At 47.8% G+C, this 24,111-nt stretch overlaps 2 protein-coding genes across 24 annotated transcripts in view; one reads left to right on the plus strand and one right to left on the minus strand.

Moving 5' to 3' along the window:
- Window positions 1–24,111, plus strand: part of LOC107992715 (E3 ubiquitin-protein ligase MYCBP2) — a 175,394-nt gene that overhangs the window by 6,281 nt on the left and 145,002 nt on the right. For all 16 annotated transcript variants that reach the window (XM_062082895.1, XM_062082925.1, XM_062082915.1 and 13 more), the window contains exons 20-30: window positions 27–207; window positions 288–471; window positions 535–669; window positions 779–924; window positions 1,005–1,640; window positions 1,725–1,992; window positions 2,074–2,360; window positions 2,442–2,761; window positions 2,835–2,929; window positions 3,008–3,217; window positions 3,379–3,523. In XM_062082895.1, the coding sequence (XP_061938879.1) occupies window positions 27–207; window positions 288–471; window positions 535–669; window positions 779–924; window positions 1,005–1,640; window positions 1,725–1,992; window positions 2,074–2,360; window positions 2,442–2,761; window positions 2,835–2,929; window positions 3,008–3,217; window positions 3,379–3,523 (2,607 nt within the window). The remainder of the gene's footprint in view (window positions 1–26; window positions 208–287; window positions 472–534; window positions 670–778; window positions 925–1,004; window positions 1,641–1,724; window positions 1,993–2,073; window positions 2,361–2,441; window positions 2,762–2,834; window positions 2,930–3,007; window positions 3,218–3,378; window positions 3,524–24,111) is intronic.
- The window catches only part of LOC107992717 (uncharacterized), a 68,780-nt gene continuing 48,772 nt past the window's right edge, over window positions 4,104–24,111 (minus strand). Inside the window, exons 1-3 of one of the 8 annotated variants that reach the window (XM_017048753.3) lie at window positions 17,569–17,706; window positions 12,057–12,727; window positions 4,104–7,833 (exon numbers count right to left, since the gene is read on the minus strand). In XM_017048753.3, the coding sequence (XP_016904242.1) occupies window positions 6,436–7,833; window positions 12,057–12,218 (1,560 nt within the window). In that variant the 5' untranslated portion in view covers window positions 12,219–12,727; window positions 17,569–17,706 and the 3' untranslated portion in view covers window positions 4,104–6,435. The other 7 variants (XM_062083098.1, XM_017048757.3, XM_062083095.1 and 4 more) reach the window with 7 other exon arrangements.

Here is a 24,111-nt window from a genome sequence, read left to right on the forward strand (position 1 = left end):
TAATTTTCATTTGCTTGTTTTACCAGAGTTATGTTTTATTTTAAATCTTCGAAAAGATCCAATAATGGAACCGATGTAAATGCTGGACAAATTCCACAATTATTATATCGTATCGTAACACCCGAAAATCAAACTCCTAATAGGCAAAGGGATCGCATCGAGCCAGTTTATGTATTAAAAAGAGATTTCAGCAGAACGGTTACTAAAGTAATATATGTTAAGATATTACATAAAAAAAATAAGATGAATAAAAATAATAAGATAATAATTTTTTTTTTTTTTTTTAGGAATGTTTTCAATCATTAATATCTCTCCTTCAATGGAGTTGGAATACATTAAAAGCAGCGTTAAGTGATATCATGGTTCATAGCACTTCTTCTCACGCGCTCGAAGTGGAGCGTTTAGTCTACATTAGTAAAGCTAGTTTACGATTACTTAGAATCTACACCAATGAAATTTATCCAAATCAAGGTGCATAATAATTTTTGCAACATATATTTGGTTCTATTTTAATTTAACGTCGATAATTTGCAGCGGGGAAGAAAACTCCAGCTGAATCGGTTCGATTGGCAGAGTGCATAGGTGAAGTACGTGCATTATTACATCAAATTTTGTCCGACACTGTACCATTAAATGCGAAAAGCAAAGGAAAAACGCGATTAAACAAAAGTAAGTTTTTATAATATAATATACAATTTTATTCTATTTTATATTATATTTCTTTTTACTTTTATCATAAAATGTGAATAATAATAATAATAATTATATGATATTTTAGCTCCTAGTGCCATAAATAATAATAAAATGACAAATAGCATATTAGAGGAATGCCACAGAACATTTGTAGCTTGTTATCATGTATTTTATCCAACAGCGTATTTGAAATGGGTGTGTTTATGCGAGCTGCTATCAGAAATCGACAGAGTACGTGTTTCGATTGAATTTATAAATTAAAATTTTCTAATCTAAACGATTCGTGTAGAATAAACGGATACATTTTACAGGAACAAGGACGATCTACGAAGGATCGATTGTTATCTGCTATTTTAGCCGCTCTATGCAATCCCATTATTCGTCTTCGATGTATATTTCCAATTTTAAATAATGTGATGGATAGTAGCGATAGTATAAAACGGCAACTCAGTCCATCCGACAATACCGGCTTGTTAATGATAAATTCAACGGAAAGTCATCAATATCCAATCTTAGTGGAGCAAATTAGTTATAAATCTCAAATAGAAAGTTCCGGCAAAGAGACTTTAAACTGGTCATTTCGCGATGTCCTCGATAGACTGTTAGATTTGATTCTAGTCCCTGTAAAGAAAAGTCTTTGTAGAAAAAAGACTCAATCACTGCCAGAGTTGGTACTTCACTGTTGTTATTTATTAGCGCGAGTGATCGCTGAATTAGCGGCACAATCTAGCGGGAACGAGGATGAACTTCAAGCCGCATGCGGTAGGATTATGTACACTACACCTTCGAGATTTACTCGCGTAAATCAAACAAGGTCGTGGAATACCGGTAATGGCTCTCCAGATGCGATTTGTTTTTCGGTCGATAGACCCGGTATCGCCATCGCGGGAGTGGGTATTTACGGAGGTGTTGGAATGTATGACTATGAATTGGAATTACTCGACGATGTGAGTATCGTTGCAAACTTTGAAAAATAGACAAAAACAGTTGTTTCTAACATTGCGAATATCACGATATTATACGTTTTGTAGCAAAATAATACGGGTAACGATCCATCCCATACTCAACGTTGGAGTAGCTTGGATTTTACACGTGGCAGTTTCGGCCCGGATGATTGCGTTAACGATATAGTAGAATTAAAATTCGATAAACCTGTGCCTATTAAGGAAAATATGAAGTACGCTATTAGACTGAGAAATCGTGGAGGACGTACGAGTAACGGCGATGTTGGTTTGAGTGTCGTTAAAGGACCCGATGGAACTACGTTTACCTTTACAGCTTGTTCTTTAAGCTTTAACGGTATTATTCGTTTTAAACGAAATAGTGGAAATATCACTTTATTTAACCGGGAATGATGATACGATATAATTTTTATTTTAGGTACAACACAGACCAGAGGTCAAATACCGCATATCCTTTATTATTCGAATCCTCAAGACTCGGACGGGCAACAAACGAGCAAAGCAATGGCTGAAGTACAGGCAAGAAAATGTGCCCTTGCCATGACAGCTACGATTATTCAAAGATCGAACGAAATTTTTGCATTAGCGAGAGAAAGAGCAGAAGAAGTAGTAGCAACGGAAGTTCTTGGCAACGCGACATTCGTGACAACGCTTTTACCATTGGTCATGGCACACATTAGCCCTTTGGCTACATCGGATCCGAGAGTAAAAATCATTATTTTTCCATCATATTTTTTTTTTTTTTATACACATAGTAAATTAATAAATTATCTTTATCTTTTTTAGAGCGGTGTTCAAATTCTTACTTTAATACAAGAAATGTTACCTCATGTCGCGGCACTTAATTTATTATCCACAATGGGATCGTCTGAAATATCTCAGGACAACGAGGTTCAACCCCACATTCCCACGCCAATAACTACCAGTCATCACTATACTTGGTTGGAAAGTGATCATCCTTATAAACCTGCCACAGTGTCTCATTATAGAGTCACGTTTCCAGAAACAGTGAAATGGTTAACCATCGAATTTACGCCGGAATGTGGCACAGCTCAACCAGAAGATTACTTGCAATTGTACATACCAAATATAATTTCTCTTACCGGGTAAATATAATTAATTCAATTTATGTTGAAAAGTTTTAAGGTTATGTCTATATCTTTGATATATCCTTTATAGCGCAATAACAGAAGATATACCCTTACATTGGCCCGTGTTGCATAAATTGAGCAATATACCGAATCAATGGCCTCAAAATGCGATCGTATTACCAGGTAGATCGTTATTTTACAGAGAATAATTCGTATCAATTACTTTTCGTTATACTTAAACGTGTCGATTCGTTACTTTAGGAAACGAAGTTATGTTTTCCTTGGAAACTGCTTCCGATTATATGAGAAACGATAGAGCAATTACATATGGATTTAAATGTCTAGTTATCGGATACGATTGGATAACATCTGGAAACGGTTTAAAAAATCTAGAAATTGAATTATCATTTCTCGGAGGTGCCTGTGCTGCGAGTCTCATGAAGAGAAATCTTGCGCTACCACCTGTATCTAGTACGTACCTTTTGATTTGTTTAATTTTATAAATACTAAGTTTTTTATATCACGATATTCATAATTGTTTCTTTGATTATTTCGGCGTCAATATTTTATACGTAGTAGATAATTGGAAATGAGAAATCGCGTTTCGTTCAATTTCGACGATATCATTTCAGACGAGGAAGTGGAAGAGGATTTGGAACTGATGCAAGAAACCGCAAAGAGGATTTTTTCCGTACATTCAACCTTACTTGGACGAGGATTCGCTCTAGCTTCACCCCCTACGGTTTCCCAGGCCCTCGATGGCGTTCTTCCGTTCAGGTGAGTGCAACGCTTTCTTTTCTACACACGCACGGAGCGATTGTCGGTTGAGAACCGATGTTAAAAAGGAGTGGTCGATCTTTATCGATGATACGATATTATCCGTGATTAAATAAAACTTCGATACGCCAAGTATTCGTTAACACGACGGATAAAGATTTTTGCCCATCGCGTTATTTCACGTTTTTAACGTTTCAGTTCCATCGAAACGTTCGATTAGATCCGATTAAACGGCAAATCGATGAACAGATTCATTAAAAATGAATCATACCCGGTTATAATCGCGTTATTGAAACCGTTTATGAATCGGTACATTATGCTCCGCAAGAATTAATAGACCCGGTAGCTTTCACGTTTCCACGTTTCTACGCGAGCGACTGCGAATAACCGATGATCGATCGTACCGATGATATGATCGCAATTTTTTTTCTTTTTTTTTCTTTTTTACGACGCGTATATTCATATTCATATTTAAGTAAAGAAAGGGGGGAAAAAAGAGGCGGTTTATTCAAGGAGGTGAAAGGTATGAAAGGTGATATTTTGGGAATATCGATCGGGAATATCTAGTGGTCGTCGTGTGCTGTATGCATCAACTTGGTTCTTTATTATCTCTTTTTTTTTTTCTTTTATTATCTCGATGGTACGAAGTCTCTTTCAATGTAAAATAAATTATACAATCGGCTGTCGTTATATCACAGTCTGACGATAATTACAACTAAAACGTCCTTAGAAATGGTTAATTTTCCGACGCACAAGTACGATAATCGTAGACGCGCGCGAACACACGAGAGATTCCGTTAGACGAAATATCGTAGCCACCCACTTCCGCCACTTTTTCATGCGCGATCTCGAATTGGGCGTGCCTCGATAAAATTCGAGGCGAGTTCGAAGGGAAGGCCGTTGAACAATCTCGAACAAACTCGGGAGGATCGATCTCTGCTCTTCGCTGCTCTTGGGGGATAAAACGAAACGATGCCGCACGGGGCTCGTTGCGTGGAGAGAGGAAATGGCGGGTGTATCAATAATGCATGGCTAACACGTGCGCGAGATAGCTCGACACGCGAGAGTACGAAGCGGTCGGCGCTTCTCGTTGTACTTTAAAAAACAGTTTCGAATCTGTCGTCGTTGCTCGTTGTTGCTCAACGTTTCCTCGTTTCTCGAATTCCTTTCAGCTTCCCTTTCACTCGATCGTGGTCGGTTCGTTCGACGGGTAAAATATCTCGATGGCTTACCTTGATGAAACGGAGGGGAGGACGAATTATATCGGGTCTATTAATCACCGTAAGCAGCTCGAAAGCGCGGAACGATACTCGAGTGGCGGCAGTCGGTTGCGGTTTTACGCTAAACGCTATGCGCGTATTACTCCGAAAGATGGATAGATGGATAGAGAGAGAGAGAGAGAGGAGCCCCCCCGTTTTCGAGATTACCGGCCGAATTCGTAAACGCGAACGAGGTTTCCCTCGTGGCGAATCGATTACGCTCGTCGAGGGGAAAATCCCTCGTAGCGCATTTGTCAAAATTAGATACCGATCGGAATGATAACAGTAACAACAATTTATTATAGGCAAAGTCCAGAGCTCATAAATAAACATGAAATCGTAGTGAAATAATACAATAAATTAACGAGAAAGAGTTTTGTGAACACTCGAGAAGGATCGTGAGAGTTGTTGTCACGCTCGGTTCGGGAACGGAATACAAATTTGCGTAGATTTCGTTTCACGGTACGTATAGGGCGTATACAAGAAGTCTGTGTTATCGTTCTCGTCCTTCTCCACTCGCTCGGTAATAATAATTTCAGATATATTCGCATTCTTCGATATTCTTCTTATCTCGTATTGTCAAGGGGTGTCAGGTAATATCAGTTTTTATTGTGTTACAAGCACGATTAGAAACGCGATCAGAGTTGGAAGGAGGAATATGATACAGGGATTCTGGATGAAAATTCTCGTAGGGAGAATTTTGTGGTGTAGGGAGTGAACAATTTTCGCTTCGAACAATTTTCTTCGACGAATAAGATTCCGCTTCTTCCGCCTCTCGCTCCGTTTTTAAACGGAAGCACGCGAATGTACACTGGAATGGCACGCTGCTTTCCGATCGAACGTGCGATCATCGCATCTTTCCGACGCTTGTTCGACGGATGATCGCCGATAAGAAAATCTCGAACGCGAGTCTCACCGAGTCCGTTATCAGTTATCAGATCACTCCCCTTTGTACTCGCCTCTTGCCTCTTCTTTCATCGTCTCGTCCGTCGTTCCCCGTCGTTCCTCTCCCTTGATCGCTTCGACCAAGCTACTCCGCCGATCTTCGATCCTCGCGAAACGACACTGGCCCTCTTTTCTTTTCCTTTTCTTTTTTTTTTCTTGGAAGCTACTTAACTAACGCGCTTAAACTTAACTAACAACGCGCATCGATTATCCATCCACGCGACCTGCTCGTGCTCGAGAAGAAACGAAAGGGAAACTCTTTAATCAGCGAGAGGTGCGATAAGTGTACGCGACCGGGTGGAAACAAGACGGAAAGAAAAAGGAAAGGAAACGAGGGGGGTTGGATGGATAATCGATGCTCGTTCTTGATATGTGAATGGAAGCTTACGAACTGGCTTGTACTAGGAGGATTAAATTGAAAACCAGAGAGAGAGATTCGAGATCTCCCGTTCTGTTTCTTCGTCAACGCGGGGACGCGAGTCGACGATGGTTGACGAGTGGAAAATTTTGGAGGTGAAGTTGTTTGGAGAGAGAGAGAGTAGTCCGCTCGTCGTAGTCGGGAAAAGGGATGGATGGGCGCATAGATGGTGGGAATCGTTATACGTCGTGGATTCACAGCTCGTAGACGCGAAAACGGGTCGAAGCGTCGGACCGCTCGACTCGAGGCATCGGCCTGGTGGCCGTTGTCGAGCCGTTCCAAGCTTCTCGTTACAATTCCGTGGTCAACGGCTCGGCCTTCTCCACGATCACGTGGAACTCCGTCTCCCTGTACAGTCTCCCGTCCGGCACGACCATCGTTATCCGGCTGTCGACCGGCGTGGCCGAGGTGGCCGCCTCTCTGCCGATCACCCCGTTCTTTTTCGACACGACGTCGGGCGCGTTCATCGGCACGCTGATCCACTTCTTCCTGCTGTTTCTGCGTCGCCTCCTGCAGCACCACACGACCAGGCAGGCGACCAGTATGGTCAGGAGGAGGAGGGCCGCGATGATCAGGACGAACACCAGCACGGACCCACCCAGGGAGCAGTGTCGCGCCTCGTACTCGACGAAACTGATCGACACGCCGTCCGACGTTTCGCCGTCGTAGCAGAGGAACGTCTCCGGGGTCTCGTTGATCGGGGTGTCTTGGCTCGACGCGAGGGCTGGTAGGAGGAGGGAGGAGGAGGAGGAGGGGGAGGAGGCGGCGGTATTTTGTTTGACGTAAAACCTGGAGTAGAGGTTGGTGTAATTGAGGATATTGTTCTTCCACACGGGTAACATGCGACAGTCGCACGATCGACCGACCAACAGGTTGTCGAGCTCGAGGCGGAAACTGTTTCGGTCGAACATGATCGAACCCTCCTCGAAGTTGACCACGCTGTTATTCTTAAAGATAAGGTCGTGGAGAGAGGCGGCGGGCTGCGTTCTCGCTTCGGCGTCGGCCCGTACGCCGAGGAAAGCACCTATGGAGAGGCTGCCGAAAGTGTTGTTCTTCACGATCACCGGCCCCCTCGCGGTCACGTCGAACGCCTCGCTCTCCAAACTCTCCACCATGCAATTTTGTATCGCCACTGTCCGCGGGCTTCTCACGATGAACGCCTCGCTCCTCACCGTGCCCATTCTCACACCGTCCAACATGAACGTGTGATAAACCTCGATGTCGTTCATCGTCCTGCTCGGCACCTGGTCCCCGAACCTAGTACCGATCACTCGCAAGTGGCCCACGTCGAATTTCTTGAACGCTTGCGCCTCTATGCTCTCGATACGGCAATTCTCCAGCCTCAGTTTCTCCGTGTGCACCAGATTCGCGAACGAGAACGCGCTCAACTGCCCGATCCTCACGTTCTCCAGGATGATCGCCTCCACGTCCCCCCGGAACACGAAGCTGGGCATCGTGTCGATGCTGCAGTTCCTCACCGAGATCCACGTGCGCGTACTTTGGGGGGAGAGCTCGAAACTCTGCCTGACCAGGGTTAGGTTCGCCACGTTGATCAGGTCGATCGCGCGCAGACCGACCATCGAGGCGAGGCTCGAGTTGGCCAGGATCACGGACGAGCAATTGCTCACCACTATCCTGCTCGTGTGCGGGCTCAACCTTTTGTCCCCGTCCGTGGTTAACACCAGCTCCTGAAATCAGACGAGAACGCGGTTCAGTCGGACGGAGATGGGACGCGTTGCTAGAACGGGGGGAGAAAGGGAGGGAAGGCGCAGCTCGGCGCGATTCGATGCACCAGACGCGGCTCGTTAACCAAAGGTCGAATAACCGTAATTGCGCGTCTAATCGCCTTATTCGCGTTGAAAACACGCGCGTCCTCTTACCAGCTATTAACCGCCCCGATATCGTTATCGCCATTTTTCTTTCTTCTTCTTCTTCTTCTTTTTCCTCGATCCGAATCCGCCAGTTTCCGAAAGGTAAACAATTTCGAGACGAGGCTCGTCTCTTTCGTCCAACGTTTCGATAAACGAGAAATCGAGACGCGTTTTTCCCAATTTCGTTACTCGCTACGACGGCTCGTTGAAATCGAGAAAAGGGGAGAAAAAGTTCGGGAAGGCTCGTTACTTGCTCCGTTTTTTATTAATAGAATCGAGAAGGAGGAGAAGGAGGAGCGAAAGGAGAGGGACGCGCGCGATGCCACCTATCCGCTCGGCGGCTCCTTGTTTGTTAAACAATCGATGGCGAAATGCCAACCGCATACCTGCCTCTTACCAACGATAGACACGATCGAGATATCGTCCGCGCAAATACGAGGTTTCACGAGGTTATCGCGTTTTCTCTCTCTCTCTCTCTCTCTCTCTCGTTAACGAACACCCGATAACGAGAGCGATACGTGGAAAATGCGACGTTGCGTCGCTCTTGCTCCGCGCCTTGTTCTTCGCATACTCGATACTTCGTTCTCGATACTCGATAGAAATCTACACGTAGAATAAATAAACACGATAAACGAACGAACGAACGAACGCACGTACGCGTTAAAATAATTTCGACGAGAAATTTTTTTCACCGCTCGAGAGAATATTACGGGAGAATACAAGAGGCGGGATGAGAATCGGGGCACAGGGGAACGAGAGTTGGCGTGGAACGAAGGAGTTTGGAGGTTGGACGCGAGATTAGCCGTGAAGGAAGGATGGAAGGAAGGGCGTGCGCGGTGAATGGGAGGAATAAAGAAGGACCGTGGCCCACGTGTAGTGCGTGGCCGATAAAAGCGAAACCTTTGTGCCCCTTTTTCTTCTCGGGTACCAGCTCGCGCGTTTCACCGTCGTCTCGCCCCCAAACCGATCTCTCCTCCTCGCGTCCCTTCCTGTCTGTCCCGACCTTTGTTCCCGTCTCATTGTTCTTGCTCAATTCCCAACACACGATCTCTCTCTCCCCGCCCATAGAAAAGATTACCACACCCGAAATACTCGTCTACGCACCGTCGTTCCACCGACGATTATCGTTTTCGTTTCCTCGCTGCTCTCTCTATCTCCTTTCCCCCCTCTCCTCTCCTTCTTCGAAACACGTTTTTTAGCACCGTCGCACGATTCGGATCGCGTAACATTCCTCGCTCTCCCGAAAATCATCCCCGATCGAACGAACAATTTTATTTCGAACAATCCTCTCTCGAGATAGGGATCGGCACCGTTCGTCGTTCTCGCCGTTTTCGAGTGAAAAGAAGAGTAAAAAAGAGAGCGTACGCCACTTGGGACTTCGTAATGATTCGATCGGAGGTGGTGAATTTTCTTCCAATCGATTCGTAGCGCGGAAAAACGGATGGACTCGTTGATATCATCGATGAATCATTACACTCTTTCCAGGTATTTCTCGATGTAGCGCAATTTTAATTAGGATCAAAGATCGTTGACGAGACGAGTATCGGGGAACGATTACTGAAACGATCGTAAGCATCGTAAGAAAGAAGGAAAGAGGAAGGGGAATTTTATCCGTCGTTTAGATAGAAAAGATGGGAAAGAGATTCGTATCCTTGCTCGTTCATCGTCCATCGTCGTGTATTTCGGATTTTCAGCGTGATCGGTGAAATGTAAGATGCGAACGATGGTAGTTTTTCGGCGTATTTATCGATACTCCCGACTAATTTCCACCGCCGTAAATGGCGATATTTTATATCGTCGTTGGACTTTGGCAACCGCGTTCTCTATTCCGTATCTTTTTTTCTCTCCTTTCCCCTTCCTTCCGCGTCTCTCGTTACGGGAAACTGAGCCGGGTTTAAGGCTGTATCCGCTAAAAGGTTTGCTCAATTATTCAAGGGTGACGTCAATTATTCAAGGGATGCCGGCGCGCTTGACAACTTTGCTCTCGCGTTGACTGTTCGGCATCGAAACGTTTGCCTCGGAGAATAGGATGGTAAAACGCACCTGTTTCGAAACGGGAAGAGAAATAAATACCTCGGGATAGGAGGGGAGAAGAAAAAGAAGATAGAAATTCCATTTCTTTCTCTTTTTTATTTTTCTCGCGTAAATAAGCGCGCCGACGTAATGATTTTACGTATTGCCAAGCGTCTCGTTGCCACGAAGCGGATAATAGATCGGAATAAGAAACTTGGATGAAATCCTCGTTGAGAATGGAAAAGAGGGATGAGGGGGAAGGGAGACGGAGAGCGTAGGGTTCGAACTTTGCTGGGGATCGGAGAAGGAGGGAAAGACGTCCAGTCTCTCTCGATATATTCGTAGTCACGAGTTGACGGCGCGACAAATTGGCTGAGCGTGTTCGTGAAATGCCGGCTGTATTATGCGAAATCCACGGCAGAACTCGCTATACGTTATAGAACTTTCAACCTCTTTTTCTCGCTCTCTGTTTTTTTTCCTCTCTTCTTCTTCACCTCCTTTGCCACCTTCTTCTCCCCCTCCTTTGTCCTCGTTGTTAGCTAAGGTTTTCCCTCGAGAACGAGTTCTCTTCCCAGGGAGAAATATATGTCCGCGAATATCTTCCCCACCTGTTTGACAGACGGCGCGCGAAAAAGCGGCGGCGGCTACCCTCGCTTCGATTCGAATTCCGCTGGAATTCGGCCGTGGTAATTGGTCTCTGGTAACCATCCCTCCACATATATATATTTAAATATACGTATATCGCGCGACGAGACGATGGAAAATGGATCGCGATCCGGTAGCGATCCTCCTCCTCCTCCTTCTCCGTCCAGACCACGCGATCTTCGATCACGTCGATGATATTCGATCCGTAATTTATCCGACCGACGACCGACCACTTCCTTTATCCGCGCACGCGACACGAGGCGCCTACGCGAGTCGCGGTCAACGCGATATCGCCGTATCGAAGGATTTTCCATCTTTCGACACCGCTTTAAATATGTGCCCCAACCTGGCTCCATTCCCCTCTCTTGACTCCAATTTTCGCGACGCGTGCAACGACGAGCAGCCCGTGTTTTACGACTCTGCTCGCTTAGAGGAACGGCGGCGGCGGCGGCTCGTCCTCGGGGACAAAGAACGCTTTATCTCGGCCCCCGTAACGACACCGACGATGCCTCCGACGACTCGCGATAAACGAAACTTGCTCGTCAACCGGAATTCGTAGGTGTAATAATAGGTGGATTCGAGGATGGAGCCTCGAGACAACTCCGCCTCTCGATCCGAATTCGCCTTTGTCCTCTCTCTCTCTCTCTCTCTCTCAATTTTTTTCCTATTTATTTTGGATGGAAGAGAATGGAAAAGGGTCGGGCGAGGGAAAAGGAAGGGAAGTTTGAAAGGGAGCGGATAAGGAATTCATCCACGCGATCGCGATCCGTCAAAAGCGGCTGCCATTTTTCTCCCAGCGTAGCGGTTTTTAACTTCGGATAAGAAATATCGGAGAGAAAGGAAACGGCGCGATCACCAATTTATCGAGATTTTCTCCGCGAGTCGCGTCATCCTCGCGATTTACGTCCCCTCGTCTTCCCCTCGTTTTTGTTCCTCGACAAGCCTCGCTTCTTCTCGTGGTGAATCGGACAACGCGTTATCGTTGGTTAAAAATTGGTCTTGCTAAGAAGCAAGAGCGAGACAGGGGCGCACGCGAACGGTCGGTCGGCCATTCCCGTCGATTCGTGGGAAAGAAAAGGGGAACGAAGCAAGAGATTCGGAGGAGGACGGGTCTCCCGAGGAGGGGAGCGAGAAATGAAGTGAACGAAACGAAAGAATTTCGACAGTTAAACGCTACTCGTCTGGGCTGTTTCGCGGCGGATCGAGACGGGAGGTGAAGTTTTCGGAAGGGTTTTGGGAAGCGAGATTCGAGAATGGGCCGCGCAAACTTTGCCCGCCCCTTTCCTTTATTTATTTTCTCTTCTCTTCCACCGAATCTCTACGTTTCTCTCGCGAGATAATAACAGTAATAATAATCGTTTCGCGTCTACGTAGGAACATACCTCTCCTTCCTCTTTACAGTCGCAGGTCAGCCTGCCGTGAGAATCGCAGGAGCAGGGAGGATAGTCGCATCTGTTCATCGAATTGGTCAGGGCACCCTTGAACAATCCGCTCCAAAAAAGTCCGAGGATAGCGCTTCCCAACACGAATCTCCTTGCTTCCATTTTTCTCGATCTATCCCCCCCTCCCTCTTTCTCTCTCTCTCCCTCCCTCTCTTCTCCTCGTCTCCTCTTCTTCTCGACGTCGACTCGCCTCACACCGAGTCGATATCAGCTGATTTTACGTCGAGTCGACGACCCGAATTCCCGCGTCTCGACATGCCTGCGTCCTGGATATTCCGCGACCAATATATCTCCTCGATCCAGCTTCCGAAACGAAATTCCGAAGAGAACGCACTTGGAGTCCCGTGTCAGTTGGTCTGACACGCCACGCGCCACTACGTAATTCTGTCGGTCATATTGCCACCGAGATCAACCACTTTTTCACCGCTCGTCATTCGAGCTGTCGCGACGATGACGATTCCCCGATTCGACTACATCCAAGTCGTCCTCGTCGTTATTTTCCTTCGCTCGACCGGAAACGTCCAATTACATCCATGACGACGTGCGACATCGTTGACCATCACGATCACCTGTTTCCACGGATTTTCCCACCTCCACGTTGTTCGAATTCGCTGCAAAACGATAGAAAAATCGGTCAAACTCTTTCGTCTCTCTCGCACCCTCGCGTCTTTCCCCAGCCCCCTCCTTCTACGTTCCACGCACGTATTTGTATTTCCCTCGCAACGACAAATTACAGATCGTAATACGAGCGTAGGCTTTTTTCCTCTCTCTTTTTCACTTCTCTTTCTTTCCGGCCGAAACGCGACAGAACAACGCTGCTAACGTTCTATCGTCACGACCAATGAATCACAGATAGAGGCGTACCGCGCGATAAAAGATACTCGTGATCCCCCTCCCTCCCTCTCTCTCTCTCTTAGCTTTTTTCTCTTTCTCGCTGTGTACTCTCGCATGATTAATTACGAGCAACGTTATCGGACACTCCGTCGCGTCGTCCGCCACGAATCATCGAATTTTCGAGACGGAAGAAACGCAGAAAGAAGGGGAAGGAAAAAGGGGGCGATGTTCGATGCTCGGTCGTGAGGAAACAAAAGGGGGGAAGAGGGGGAAAACGTCTGAGAGAATTTAGCGACCTTTTCGAAATTTAAATCCGTAGCGTTGAAAAGGAAGTTTTATCAAATTCATCCGGGGTGATTTACATATGAAAACGGTTTATATGCGAGGCTATTCTTCCTCTTACGTGCGCTCGAAACGCGCAGCTGCGACGCAAGTTGGCCGCTGGCGGGTTTTCTTGTTGTAAAAGCACGCGACACGCGTACACCGAGCTGACACACGCTCGATACACATGCCGTTCCAAGTTAAACACTTTGCCCCTCGGGAACGGGGAACGCGATTACACAGTCACCGTGTGCTTCTCTCTCTCTGTCGATCGAGCACACCTCGAAGAGAACGCGACCTTTTCGTCCCGAAATATTTCCGAGCGTTCGTTCGAAATGATGATAAAACGCGCGATCGTCGCCTCGCGTAATTGCTATCGTTCCAACGTTGCGCAATCGCGGATGGATGGAACAGTGGTGACACCGAGACGCGGCGGTATCTAGGAGTATCGGCTTGTTTATCAACCTACGTATCACGCGGAATCCACTTTCGAGAAGGGGAGGGAGTCGTTTAAGTATTCTCACTCGTTATCGCGGTGAAACTTTTTTTTTCACTCCATGTAACCTGAATTCCATTTACTCGGCCGAGAAACAGAGAGAGAAAGAGAGATCGTGATACATTACAGCTTTTTAGTTTCGTTCGAAGAAATTACGTTATTATCCGAAACGAAAGTTTTTAAGATAATAACGCGTAATTTTACGGAGGATATTGGATACTCTCGCGCGAAACGTAATCCCGCCGATGATAATCGAGTATTTGTTTAACATTTTAACACGAATTATTCGTCGATTTAAAAAATCTTGATTGAAGATATTTATATTCGCCGATGAACGTCGCTTCGAAGAAACGTAACCGTGAACGTTCGATAATTTCATTTTCTCCTTTAATCACTCTTCCTTTTTCGCCTCTCTTAAATTTACCTTTCGTAATCGCGAACCTTGGGAATCGGTGGAACGACGAGTTAGGCGAAACGAGAGAAGAGATCGCAACGGGATTATCGCTCGCGTTTCCTTTCGCGTTTTCCACGTTTCCTCGGCTGGGACGTCCGTTGTTAAAAAACCGTGTAATTTCGCGCGAACGCGCCACGTGTCTTTTCTACCGCGCGCCCCGCCTTTCCTGCGTTTCGACCGTTCAACCAGCGAACCCGGAAAAGAGAAATCGCTTTGCGAACCGTTTGCGGGGGGGAGGAGGGAGGGTGGCGTTAATTTGCCGCGAAGAAAGTCGGTTCTACGCGGAGACGTAGCCGGCGATTTTAATGAATTAACTTTCCATTGGGCTGGCCGGAGTACAAAGCGGAGTACGAGAGGAAAGAGCGCATCAATGGCCGTGAAAAGGGTGGCGCGAATGAAAGGCGAGGCGGGTGGTCCGATTCGAAAAGGAGAAGAATTTTTCCGCGAGCTCTTAATTTCTTCCGCTCTGCCTTCCGTTCCGTGGCCACGCCGATATGAAAAAAAGAAAAACGACTTGTTGATTAATTTAACGAGCACGGCTCGCGAATCAAAAGGGTTCTCTAACGCGTCGTTACGCGCTAGGACGCGATCTTCGTTAATCTCGTCCTCGTCCCTGACAATAAACTGGCAATAATTGTGTTTACGCGAGGCGTTTAAAAGCCTAAACGATTTTATTTTGTCGATTCGCGAATTTTCGGAACGAGATTGCTTCGACACAGGGGCAAGGGACTAATTACCGCTGTAGATTGTTTCACGAGAAAGGAGAAAGGGAGACCGGGTGGAATTGGATAATCCACGCTTCGTACACACCGGTCGGGTACTTCCCGACCGTTCCAAGGTTTACCACTCGGGTAAAAACGCGGAACGATCGCGTACAACCGGTAACGAGCGGCGGCGCAACCGGTTTTCCCTTCGAATCGATACGCTTCTTTGTGCATCGTATTTCCGCTCGGAATTCCGATTTTTCCCGAGTCGGCGAACGCGATCGAGCGTGAGCGATTAATTGTCCACTGGCACTCGCACACGCACAAACATCGGACACAGTCGGCATAACGACGACGTAGAGGAGTGACGCGGAAAATGCAGCGAGGGGACGTGACGAGAAAAGGGAGACGAAGGAAGGAGAGAACGGATGGACGAATTGTGGCGATGATGGCCCAGCGCGGAGAGAAAAATTGGCATGCGGAAGAAAGGAGAGGAAAGATATTGGACGCGCCGATTAAACGCAACGTCCCGGCTGACATTACTTCTATATTCTTCTCGTTTCCAGGTTATTCGGCCAAACTCGTAGCTAGAATCCTAGACTCGTTGGAACGCCGATCTCCACGCGACAGTCGCCAGACGCGCGAGTAAATCGTTCCTGTTACGTGACTCTTGCCACCCTTCGACACGCGCGACCCTTCTGCCCGGAAAATTTAGAATACGCCGCAACAAGACGCGATCTTATCCACCTCTTATTGGGAGGCGTCGCGTGATTTCCAATCCCCGGCCACCGATAACCGGGAGAAAAAGAAGAAGAAGCTCGTTGGTTGGAGGGTTGGTGGAGGGTTCGAGGATTCTTCCTTAAAGGGATTAAGATCGGATATCTCGAAGGTCAAACTCTGCCCGTTACCCGAGCGAGACAACGGGTAATCCCGCAATCACGGCCGAGCTTCTCTCGTTCCTTCGAGATACACGATCGAGCAGGTTCGATTAATCGTTGGGACGGATGCTCGCGTTACCCTTATTCGGCGGGATATCGGCGGGGTTGCGAGGGTTCGTCGTTTCCATCGGACGGAGGAAATTGTCCACCGATTGATTCGTGTTCGTTATCCCGATTTCGATATCATTCGTTACTCTTCTGTGTATCCGATACGTTGATAAGTAGGGCGATTGTTATCGCTCCTCTTCTACTCGTTCCCTCGTTTCGATCGTTTTATTTTCGCGATTGTTTTTCGCGAACGCGTTGCCTCGCGAAGAACAGATTTTTCCATTAAAAGGGACGAATTTACCAAGAGAGATAAAGACGAGGAGGAGGAATAAAGGGGAACGATCGTTATTTTTATCCACGCGTTGCGACCGAACCCGAAGAGAAATTATGCGCTTACGCAAATAGTTACGCGCGATAAAGCGCGTTGCATCGGGCTAAGTCAATTTACCGCGCGAATACGCTCCGCTCGGTCAACCGAGGTGCGCGCCACCAGTTTTTTCGAAAATGGGAAAAGAAAAAGCAAAGAGAGGAAAAAGTCTCTTTTTCGGTAAACATCTCCACGAAAATCGATACGCGTGTGCAAAGTCGGCGTTCGATAACGCGAAACGTAAACCAAGTATCGCGCACGATATGTACGGTTGCAGCTGCGAGGAGGAAAAAAGAATATCTCCGTGAATCGACAGCTGCGCGCCGTTCGACGCGTCCGGTGTGAACAATTACGATACGTCGTAATTATCTCTGTTCGGAGCTGCCAATGCCATCGAACGCGTTCCTCGTTCCAAGTCGCCGCCAAGTCGCGAACGAGTAGATTTGAACGACGATCGAAGATGAAAATCGCGACGAGAAGATGATCCGAACGAAATCGAATCGAATTCCTCTTTACGAACGGACGCTTCGAATCGAAGACGACACGCGTACAACTGACACGCGCGCGCCCACACGCAAGTACGTGCCACGTGGGAAACGATGCGTTACCATTACCATTCCATCGCTCGACCCGCGCGATTCCAACGATCGGAGTATATTTTCGCGACCTCTCGTCTTTGGTCGTGGACGAGATAACGCGACTCGCTTTGACCGAGTTCGCTTCTACGTGGTTCTATACCGGACAGTCACACCCACTGTTCGCATCAGCCGCGGAAAAATCCATCGCGGGATTTCGCGACGCGATATTTTCCAACATCGTCATCGTCGTTTGCACGTTCGTTGTCAGTCACGGGGCATAGTTATGCAATCATCTTTCGAGGATGTTCCGCGCGGTCTGTGCACGGTGGAACACGTCGTGCGTCGTTCCACTCCTCGAAGATCGAGAGAAGAGGAGGAACGAGTTGCGCGCGATCCACGCCTCCGTAACCTTTTACATCGCGCGATCTTCGCTCCAGTGAACTTTTCACTGCAACTACCGAGTGTATTCTCGTGTCAGGTTATCGCACTTTCTCGAACGAAACAGATTTTTTTCCTTCTTCCTTTTTTTATTTTTCTTTCTTCGCGTTTCTCCTTTTTATCCTCGATCCACGATCGAACAACACGAACGAAGGGACACACTTCGTTCTCTCGCGATTAATCGCGTAGAACGATTGAAGGGAGGGGGGATGGGAAGAAAGAGCGAGACGTTGCGATGCTACGTAATAAAGATGATACGCGTACGCGTCTTTACCTCGGTATCTCGTGACACGATACATCCGTGACGCGACGCATACGACGCGCGAACAGCAACTGGCCGCCTTTCGAATTCGCGGCTGGTTTGCACCTCGACGACGGTTATCGCGCGACACGAGTCCCCCCTCCCCCGCCTCTCCCTCTCTTCTCTCGCATCTCCCCACCACCGCTCGTGCTTCAACCTCCCTCCTCTCTCCCTCGCCTGCCCCCCTCTTTACCTCTCCCCTCCCTTGCTCCTTCTGCCCCGTGCACGCTTCTCTCCGGCTTGTCTTGCGGTGCCGCATGGGAAATGCCGTATCCCCACCAAAACGAGTAAGCTGCCCTCCCTCGCGTGCTTTTCAGTCGATCTTTTGCCACCTTGAGGTGTGCGTTGTTACTCGTTCTCGTCTTCGCTCTCGGTGTTTCCCCTTCGGGAGTACGGGAGGAAAGAGAAAAAGAGAAGAAGAGAGGATAAAAAGTTTGGTCGAGCAACAAACTTATATTTGTCCGGTACACCGTTATCCGGTAACCCGTTCTTGCTCCGTTCTTTCTCCCCCCTCCCCCCCTCGACTTCATTTTTCGCGTGTATCGAATCGATTCGCCCTTGCACCTTTAAGTTATTGCGAACCACTCGAGGGACTCCCTTCCCTTCTCTTCCCTCTCTTTTCCCTCCGTGTCGCGTGTTCGTACGAAATATTTGCACGTGAACGTAGGTCACGTATCGCGAGCCATACCGACCATGTTTCGCGGCAATCCGTTCGACGGATACGTCGCGCGAACGTTACAGAGATCCGTGATTGAAAACGGTACACGCGAAACCGAGCCAGGTCCCGCGTTACGTTTCGTTCGAGTCGATCGAATTTACGAGCCGCGGACCGTCTTAACAGTCGAGTCGAATTCGCGTGCGAAACGAATCGGTATTTTATTCAAACGGCCTGCTCGCTCCCCGTTATCTTAACCCCGTATCGATCGAATCTTCGTCGTTTACTTCCTTTCTCCGTGTCTCCCCTTTTTCCGTGTCGCACACCGAATTCCTTATCGGTTGCGCACGATAAAGCGCCACTCGGACAAGCCCGAGCGAATCATTCGTGGTCACGAGTGTTATTTTCACCGATTATTTCAATCTCGACTCTCCCTTTTTTTTTCCTTCTTCCATCGTTTCCATTTAAGAATATCGAGCGTTCGTATCGCGTTGCTCGCAGACAAATTGGTTAAACTCATCGGGTAAAAGGTTGTTCGGGCTTGGCTCGGTAATCGACGACGCGTCCTTGAATAATAAAACGCGTATATCGGAATTATTTACGTTCGACGTCGTTCGGTACATTTAGAAATCTCGCGTTTAAGTAAGTTTTAAATCGGAAAGAAACTGTTCAGCATCGAACGTAGAGAAATATCTCTCGAGAGGTTACAATCGTCGTCGTGATCGCTACATGTGCATGTTTTAAATATACGTTGCGATTCGAACGAGTTTCTTGCCGGTTGCAAGAGACAGAGACAGACGTTGTTTCGTTTAATTAGTAAGAAACGAAGCGATTGAATTAGAATCTTCATCACGAGGGATCTAAACAGTCGGAGCAATCATCTATCGAGGCTAATTGAATTGACACTCGGTCTACGATTATTCGTAATTTCTTCAGCGCGTATATAATCTTCCTCCTCTTAAAAAAGTTACGTTACGTTTTTCTCCACGCGTTATAATTTCATTCGCAGAGAAATCTCGGCAAAGTGTCGAAAAATCGTTCTCCTCGTATTCGAATACGAATCCGTTTTTCCATCAATCCCCGATCCCTATGTTCGTCACTTCAGAATTGCTCCTGATCTCTCGTTTTAAATCCGTCTTGTGCGTTATTCCCTCGAGAAGAGAATCGGGAAACGGAACGTTCGTTTCGTTCGGCTACTCGACAGATTTTGATCTTTTCCTCGTTAATTGGCCAGTGATTAATCGCGATGAGTGGCCAGGATAAAAAACTTGGTGTGAAATCGCCAAGATGATCGTTCATCCTCCCGTTTTTCAATCTTTTCAATTCGAGCAATCATTTTTTCCCTCTCCCCGTTTCTCTACTCGCCGTGATTTATCGTCCCATTATTACAGCCAGCGTGTTACGCGTCTTTATTTTCATAGAGGAGTTTCGAAACTACGATTAATCTCTCTCGGGGAATATGGGGAGGGAAGGGAGGTGTTTTTGCGGGGCGAGGATCATCCGAGAATTCGATTCTAATTAAACCGCGCACACAGCTGGCCGACTCGAGTTTCGTCCCGTCTCCTCGAACGGGGAGGAGGGAGGGAAGATCCGTGGCGAATTGGGCGCGTGCACGTCGCGCGTCACTCTTGCTCGAAAAATCTCGCGCGAACAATTTCCACGATATTTCCCGTCCCGAGCTTTCCGTCCGCCGCATCCGTTTGATCCGCCGTCGCGCGAAACAGCCCGTGCCTCCGCCCTCTATCGCCTCCTCCTCCTCCAACGCGTATAAACTCGCGCCTTTTATCATCACTGGGACGTCAGGGATGATATGCGGCCCTTACGCAACCCGCCGGAATCCAGACAGCCGGCGCGCAACCAGCCGTGCAGTTCTTCTTCGCCGTGGAATCGTTTATGCGACGATTTATAAACGTTGCGCGATCCCCCCCCGAACGGAATCACGATTCGTGAAAATGCAAATTTAACATCGATTCCACGATATATATTCACCCCTTTCGATCTCTTCCTTCCCTCCATCGCCATTATTCCCCATCATCGTCCTTGCCCCACACGTTCTTCTTCCCGAAAGCGCGCCGCGCATACCAGCGGGGACCTGCACGATCGCGGCTCCAATCTCACGCGAATGATCGCGCCGTAATTTTTCACCTCCGACGACGACGACGACTCTCTGTTCCGCCGATAAGACCGGTGCCCTTCGATGATCGATTCGTCGAGACGCGATTCGTCCACGACGCGTTCGTTTCCTGCCTCCGATCCCCCGTTTCCTCGGCTAAAGTATCGGAAGGGGGCGAAAATTAATCGCGTGTCCATGGCCATTTCCGATTTCCGAGTCCAACGATCGATCCACGGCCGTGAGAAATTGGACTGATTCCATCGGTAATTATTTCCATCGTCCCCTCCCCATCGAATCCTGCCCGACTCGGCCACCGTCCACGCGAAATTGTTAATTACGGTGATTAATTAGACGTTGGCGGATAAAAGTAGCCGGCGTATCGATCGATCGCTCGTTCCATTCCAATCGTAATCCGAACGACGACCGGCCCACGGAAACGTATCGTCGTTCGAACAAATTCCGTCTACGGATGGGAAAGACCGAAACGAAAGATCTTTGCAACATTTTACGGTTGTTCTATACGTTGTGTCTCGATTACTCTTATACCGATATTATAAATCGTCTCATCCGTGCACGCGTTACGCAATCTCCGTGTCGTTTCCTTGCGATCGAAGCGTACTCGGCCTAGTTCCGCCACTTGGAAAACGAGCTCTCGCGTTCTCCACGATAACTCGGTGGCCGAGTGATTAATTCCGCGTCACGTTCGCTCGTTAAATCATAGTCCGCGGCGGTCCGTCCGATCAACAAGTGTTACTTCTCGGACCGCGGCGGGGAAAAAACCCGCTCTCTCTCTCTCTTCGCGCTTGCCAGACATTCGACGGACGCCGCGAGATCGCCAACGCTCCTAGGAACGCGAATCGCGGATATCCCATCGATCGATGCTATTTTTTCCCCCACCGTACATATATATAATATATATGTGCGAAGGAGGATCGAACTTTGATCTCTTCTTCGTCTTGTTTTTTTTTCTTCTCTTTTTTTAACGCGATATCGGCGAGTTTGGCGGATGGTGGTCCGCGTCGATCGGAAAGGGCGCCAGCCGACTGGCGGCGTCTCGGCTGCTTCCCACCACCACGGTCCGGTATCCGAGTACGATAACCCCATCGGCAGATGTTCCCCGAGATATCGTCGATCCTCGATCCCTTATTTTACTCACCGATCTCTTTCGATTCCTCCATTCGATCTCCTATTTTTCTTCTCCTTTCGTCGGCGAGGGAGGGAGAGAGAAACGCGCGTTTCTTGAAACATCGTCCTCGATAATATTTCAAACGTGTTTTGTTTCCAAACGTCGGCCGTTTCCTACGTGTTGTTGTCGCTGTTATTGTTGTTATTATTATCGGAGCAGGGAGAAAATCGTTACGCGTCTCGGATCGGGGAAATTTTTAATCGCGCTTTCTGGGTCACGATCCACTTATTCAGCGTTATTCGCGCGGCGCGATTTTTAATGATTCGCGACTTGAAAGCGGCTCCTTGGAAAGAAAAAAAGGAGGGAAAGAGAGAAGGGGGAAATTGTAGCGCTCCGTTTCTTTTGGGCGGTGGGGGAACGGCAGAGGAAGGGTGAAAATATGATGGGTTCGATAAACGGGGGTTCGTGTCGGTGGTGTGATTTCAAAAGATATACTCGGCGCGCGCACGTAAAAGGGAATAGCTCGGGCAGGTCCTTTTCTCTGTTGAACACCGTTCGTGAACGGAATATACCCGACCCACTGCCCGGGGACGTGTTTCGCGGCTTGTTTCCCCGGCATAAATTTACCGCTAAATAGGAAAACACCGTTTTGCGGCGTAACAACATCTCGATCGATCGTATCGAAACGAAAACAGCGGCTCGGTTTATCGTGCGTCTGAAAATGTCGCGTTGCCCGATTACGTTAACGCATTTCCGATTAGAGTGTATGAGGAGCGCGACCTTGAACAGTCGATCGACAGCTAAGGTCATGTACGAACTATCCTCCGCAAATATATCTTGCAAAGCGTACCAGAGTGTCGCTTCATCCTAGTTACGAATTCATCGCGAGTCGACGTCCCCCTCCTCACTCCGCTCCGCTATTTCACGTCGCGGCTATTATCGCGCCGACCATTTCTCCCGTCCTCCTCACGAATCTCGTCCAATCGAATTTTTCCCTTTCCTTCTCCCTCCTTTCTTCCTCTTTGCCCCGTACGCGAACACGTTGGAAAGCAGGATCGTTTGATCGGAAGCGGGGTGTCTGAAATAAATGAACGGTGGATCCACCTGGACGAAGATAAATTAGACGAAATTGCGGGAGATAAAGATTCCGGGGTACAGACACGGGGCGAGGATGAGAAGAGGGTGGAGGGAATCGGCAGCGGGGACAACCGCAACGGCGAAACCTGAAATTCCGAAAACAGAAATTCATGGGTCGGCAATAGCAACGGGGCCATAAACGTAGCGTTTCGAAACGATGCGCGCCACCAGCTCGACTATATTATATATACGCTGTTTGTATCTCGCCGGAAGTTATAATTGTTTGCGAGTTTCCCCGCCTCGCGCGATTCCCTCGGGAGAAGCAACGTCGAGCCAACACCTTGTTTTCGTTCCCGATACCGCGACGTTTTTTCCTCGTCTCGTGTTCACAGCTACCCACGCGATTCCGTTTTGGACGAAACCGCGACGACGAATTTCGTTTCGGGCGAGAACGATTAAAATTTGAATCGAATTAAAATCCGCAATCGAATCGACGAAGTATCCTAACATCCGACGATTACGAAACGTAAACGTTTCCACGATCGAGTCGAGCGAAGTTTTGTCCGAAAAAGGGACGGACGCTCGCGCTGGCGAAACACAGCTGGCCGAAATTTGCGTACGAAATTCCACGACTCTCGAGCGTGGCCTGGTTTTGTCCCTGGTCTCCCCTCACCTGCCGCCATATTTCGCGATTCTTGCGCGGGTTTCGCCACTTCGGAATCTGCCGATCTACGAAGTTTCGTGTCTTCGAAGCTGTCCGGTGTCGCCTCTACGAGATCGCTCGATACAACATCTTACCAAGCCCGAAACGGTTCTAGTTTCGCTATTTCGGTATTATCAAACTATGCTTCCAAAACTTTGAGACACTCGCCAGTTCAGGATCGTCGCGTTAGAACGCTCGGAATGAATCTTGTTTCGTTCTTTTCGAGTCAAAGTTTTGGAGGCGTTACATTTGGCAACGAATTCATCGGGAATCACGCGTACGATGTAGCGTTGATCGAGTGTCGATCGATCGTTTCACTCGCGAGTGTACGAGTATCGCGTTCGACGAGGATCGTGGAAATTGGCTCGAACGATAGCTATTTCGAATCCCACCGCCGATATAATTGTCTCTCTTTCTCTCTCTCTTCCCTACACATTTCCCCAACTTTTCTCCACGCTAATTAAATCACGTTTTCGCTCGAGTATTTCTATAATTCGTATTTAAACGCAACCAACGGTTCTCTCTGTTCGATCATTATTTTCGACTTTGATGTTCCCGATGCACGGGGAGAGGACGAAACGTGCCAACTTTCCTCGAATCGGGCGCAACGCTTTCGAAAGTGTGGATCAATTTAACGTTGCCTGTTAATCGACCGTTAAAAATGGCCATTCGCTTAAAAGCGAAAAAAGAAGAGAAGCGAGAGAGAGAGAGAGAGAGAGGGGGAGGGAGGAAGAATAAAGAACGCGGAGAAACGTATTCTCGTATTCGGATATAAATGTTTTTCATCGATATCGGAACATGCGACGTGCGTTCATTGCGCGTTGCAACGTCGCCGTTTACAT

The sequence above is a fragment of the Apis cerana genome, linkage group LG1 (genome assembly GCF_029169275.1).
Source record: "Apis cerana isolate GH-2021 linkage group LG1, AcerK_1.0, whole genome shotgun sequence".
NCBI lineage: Eukaryota > Metazoa > Arthropoda > Insecta > Hymenoptera > Apidae > Apis > Apis cerana.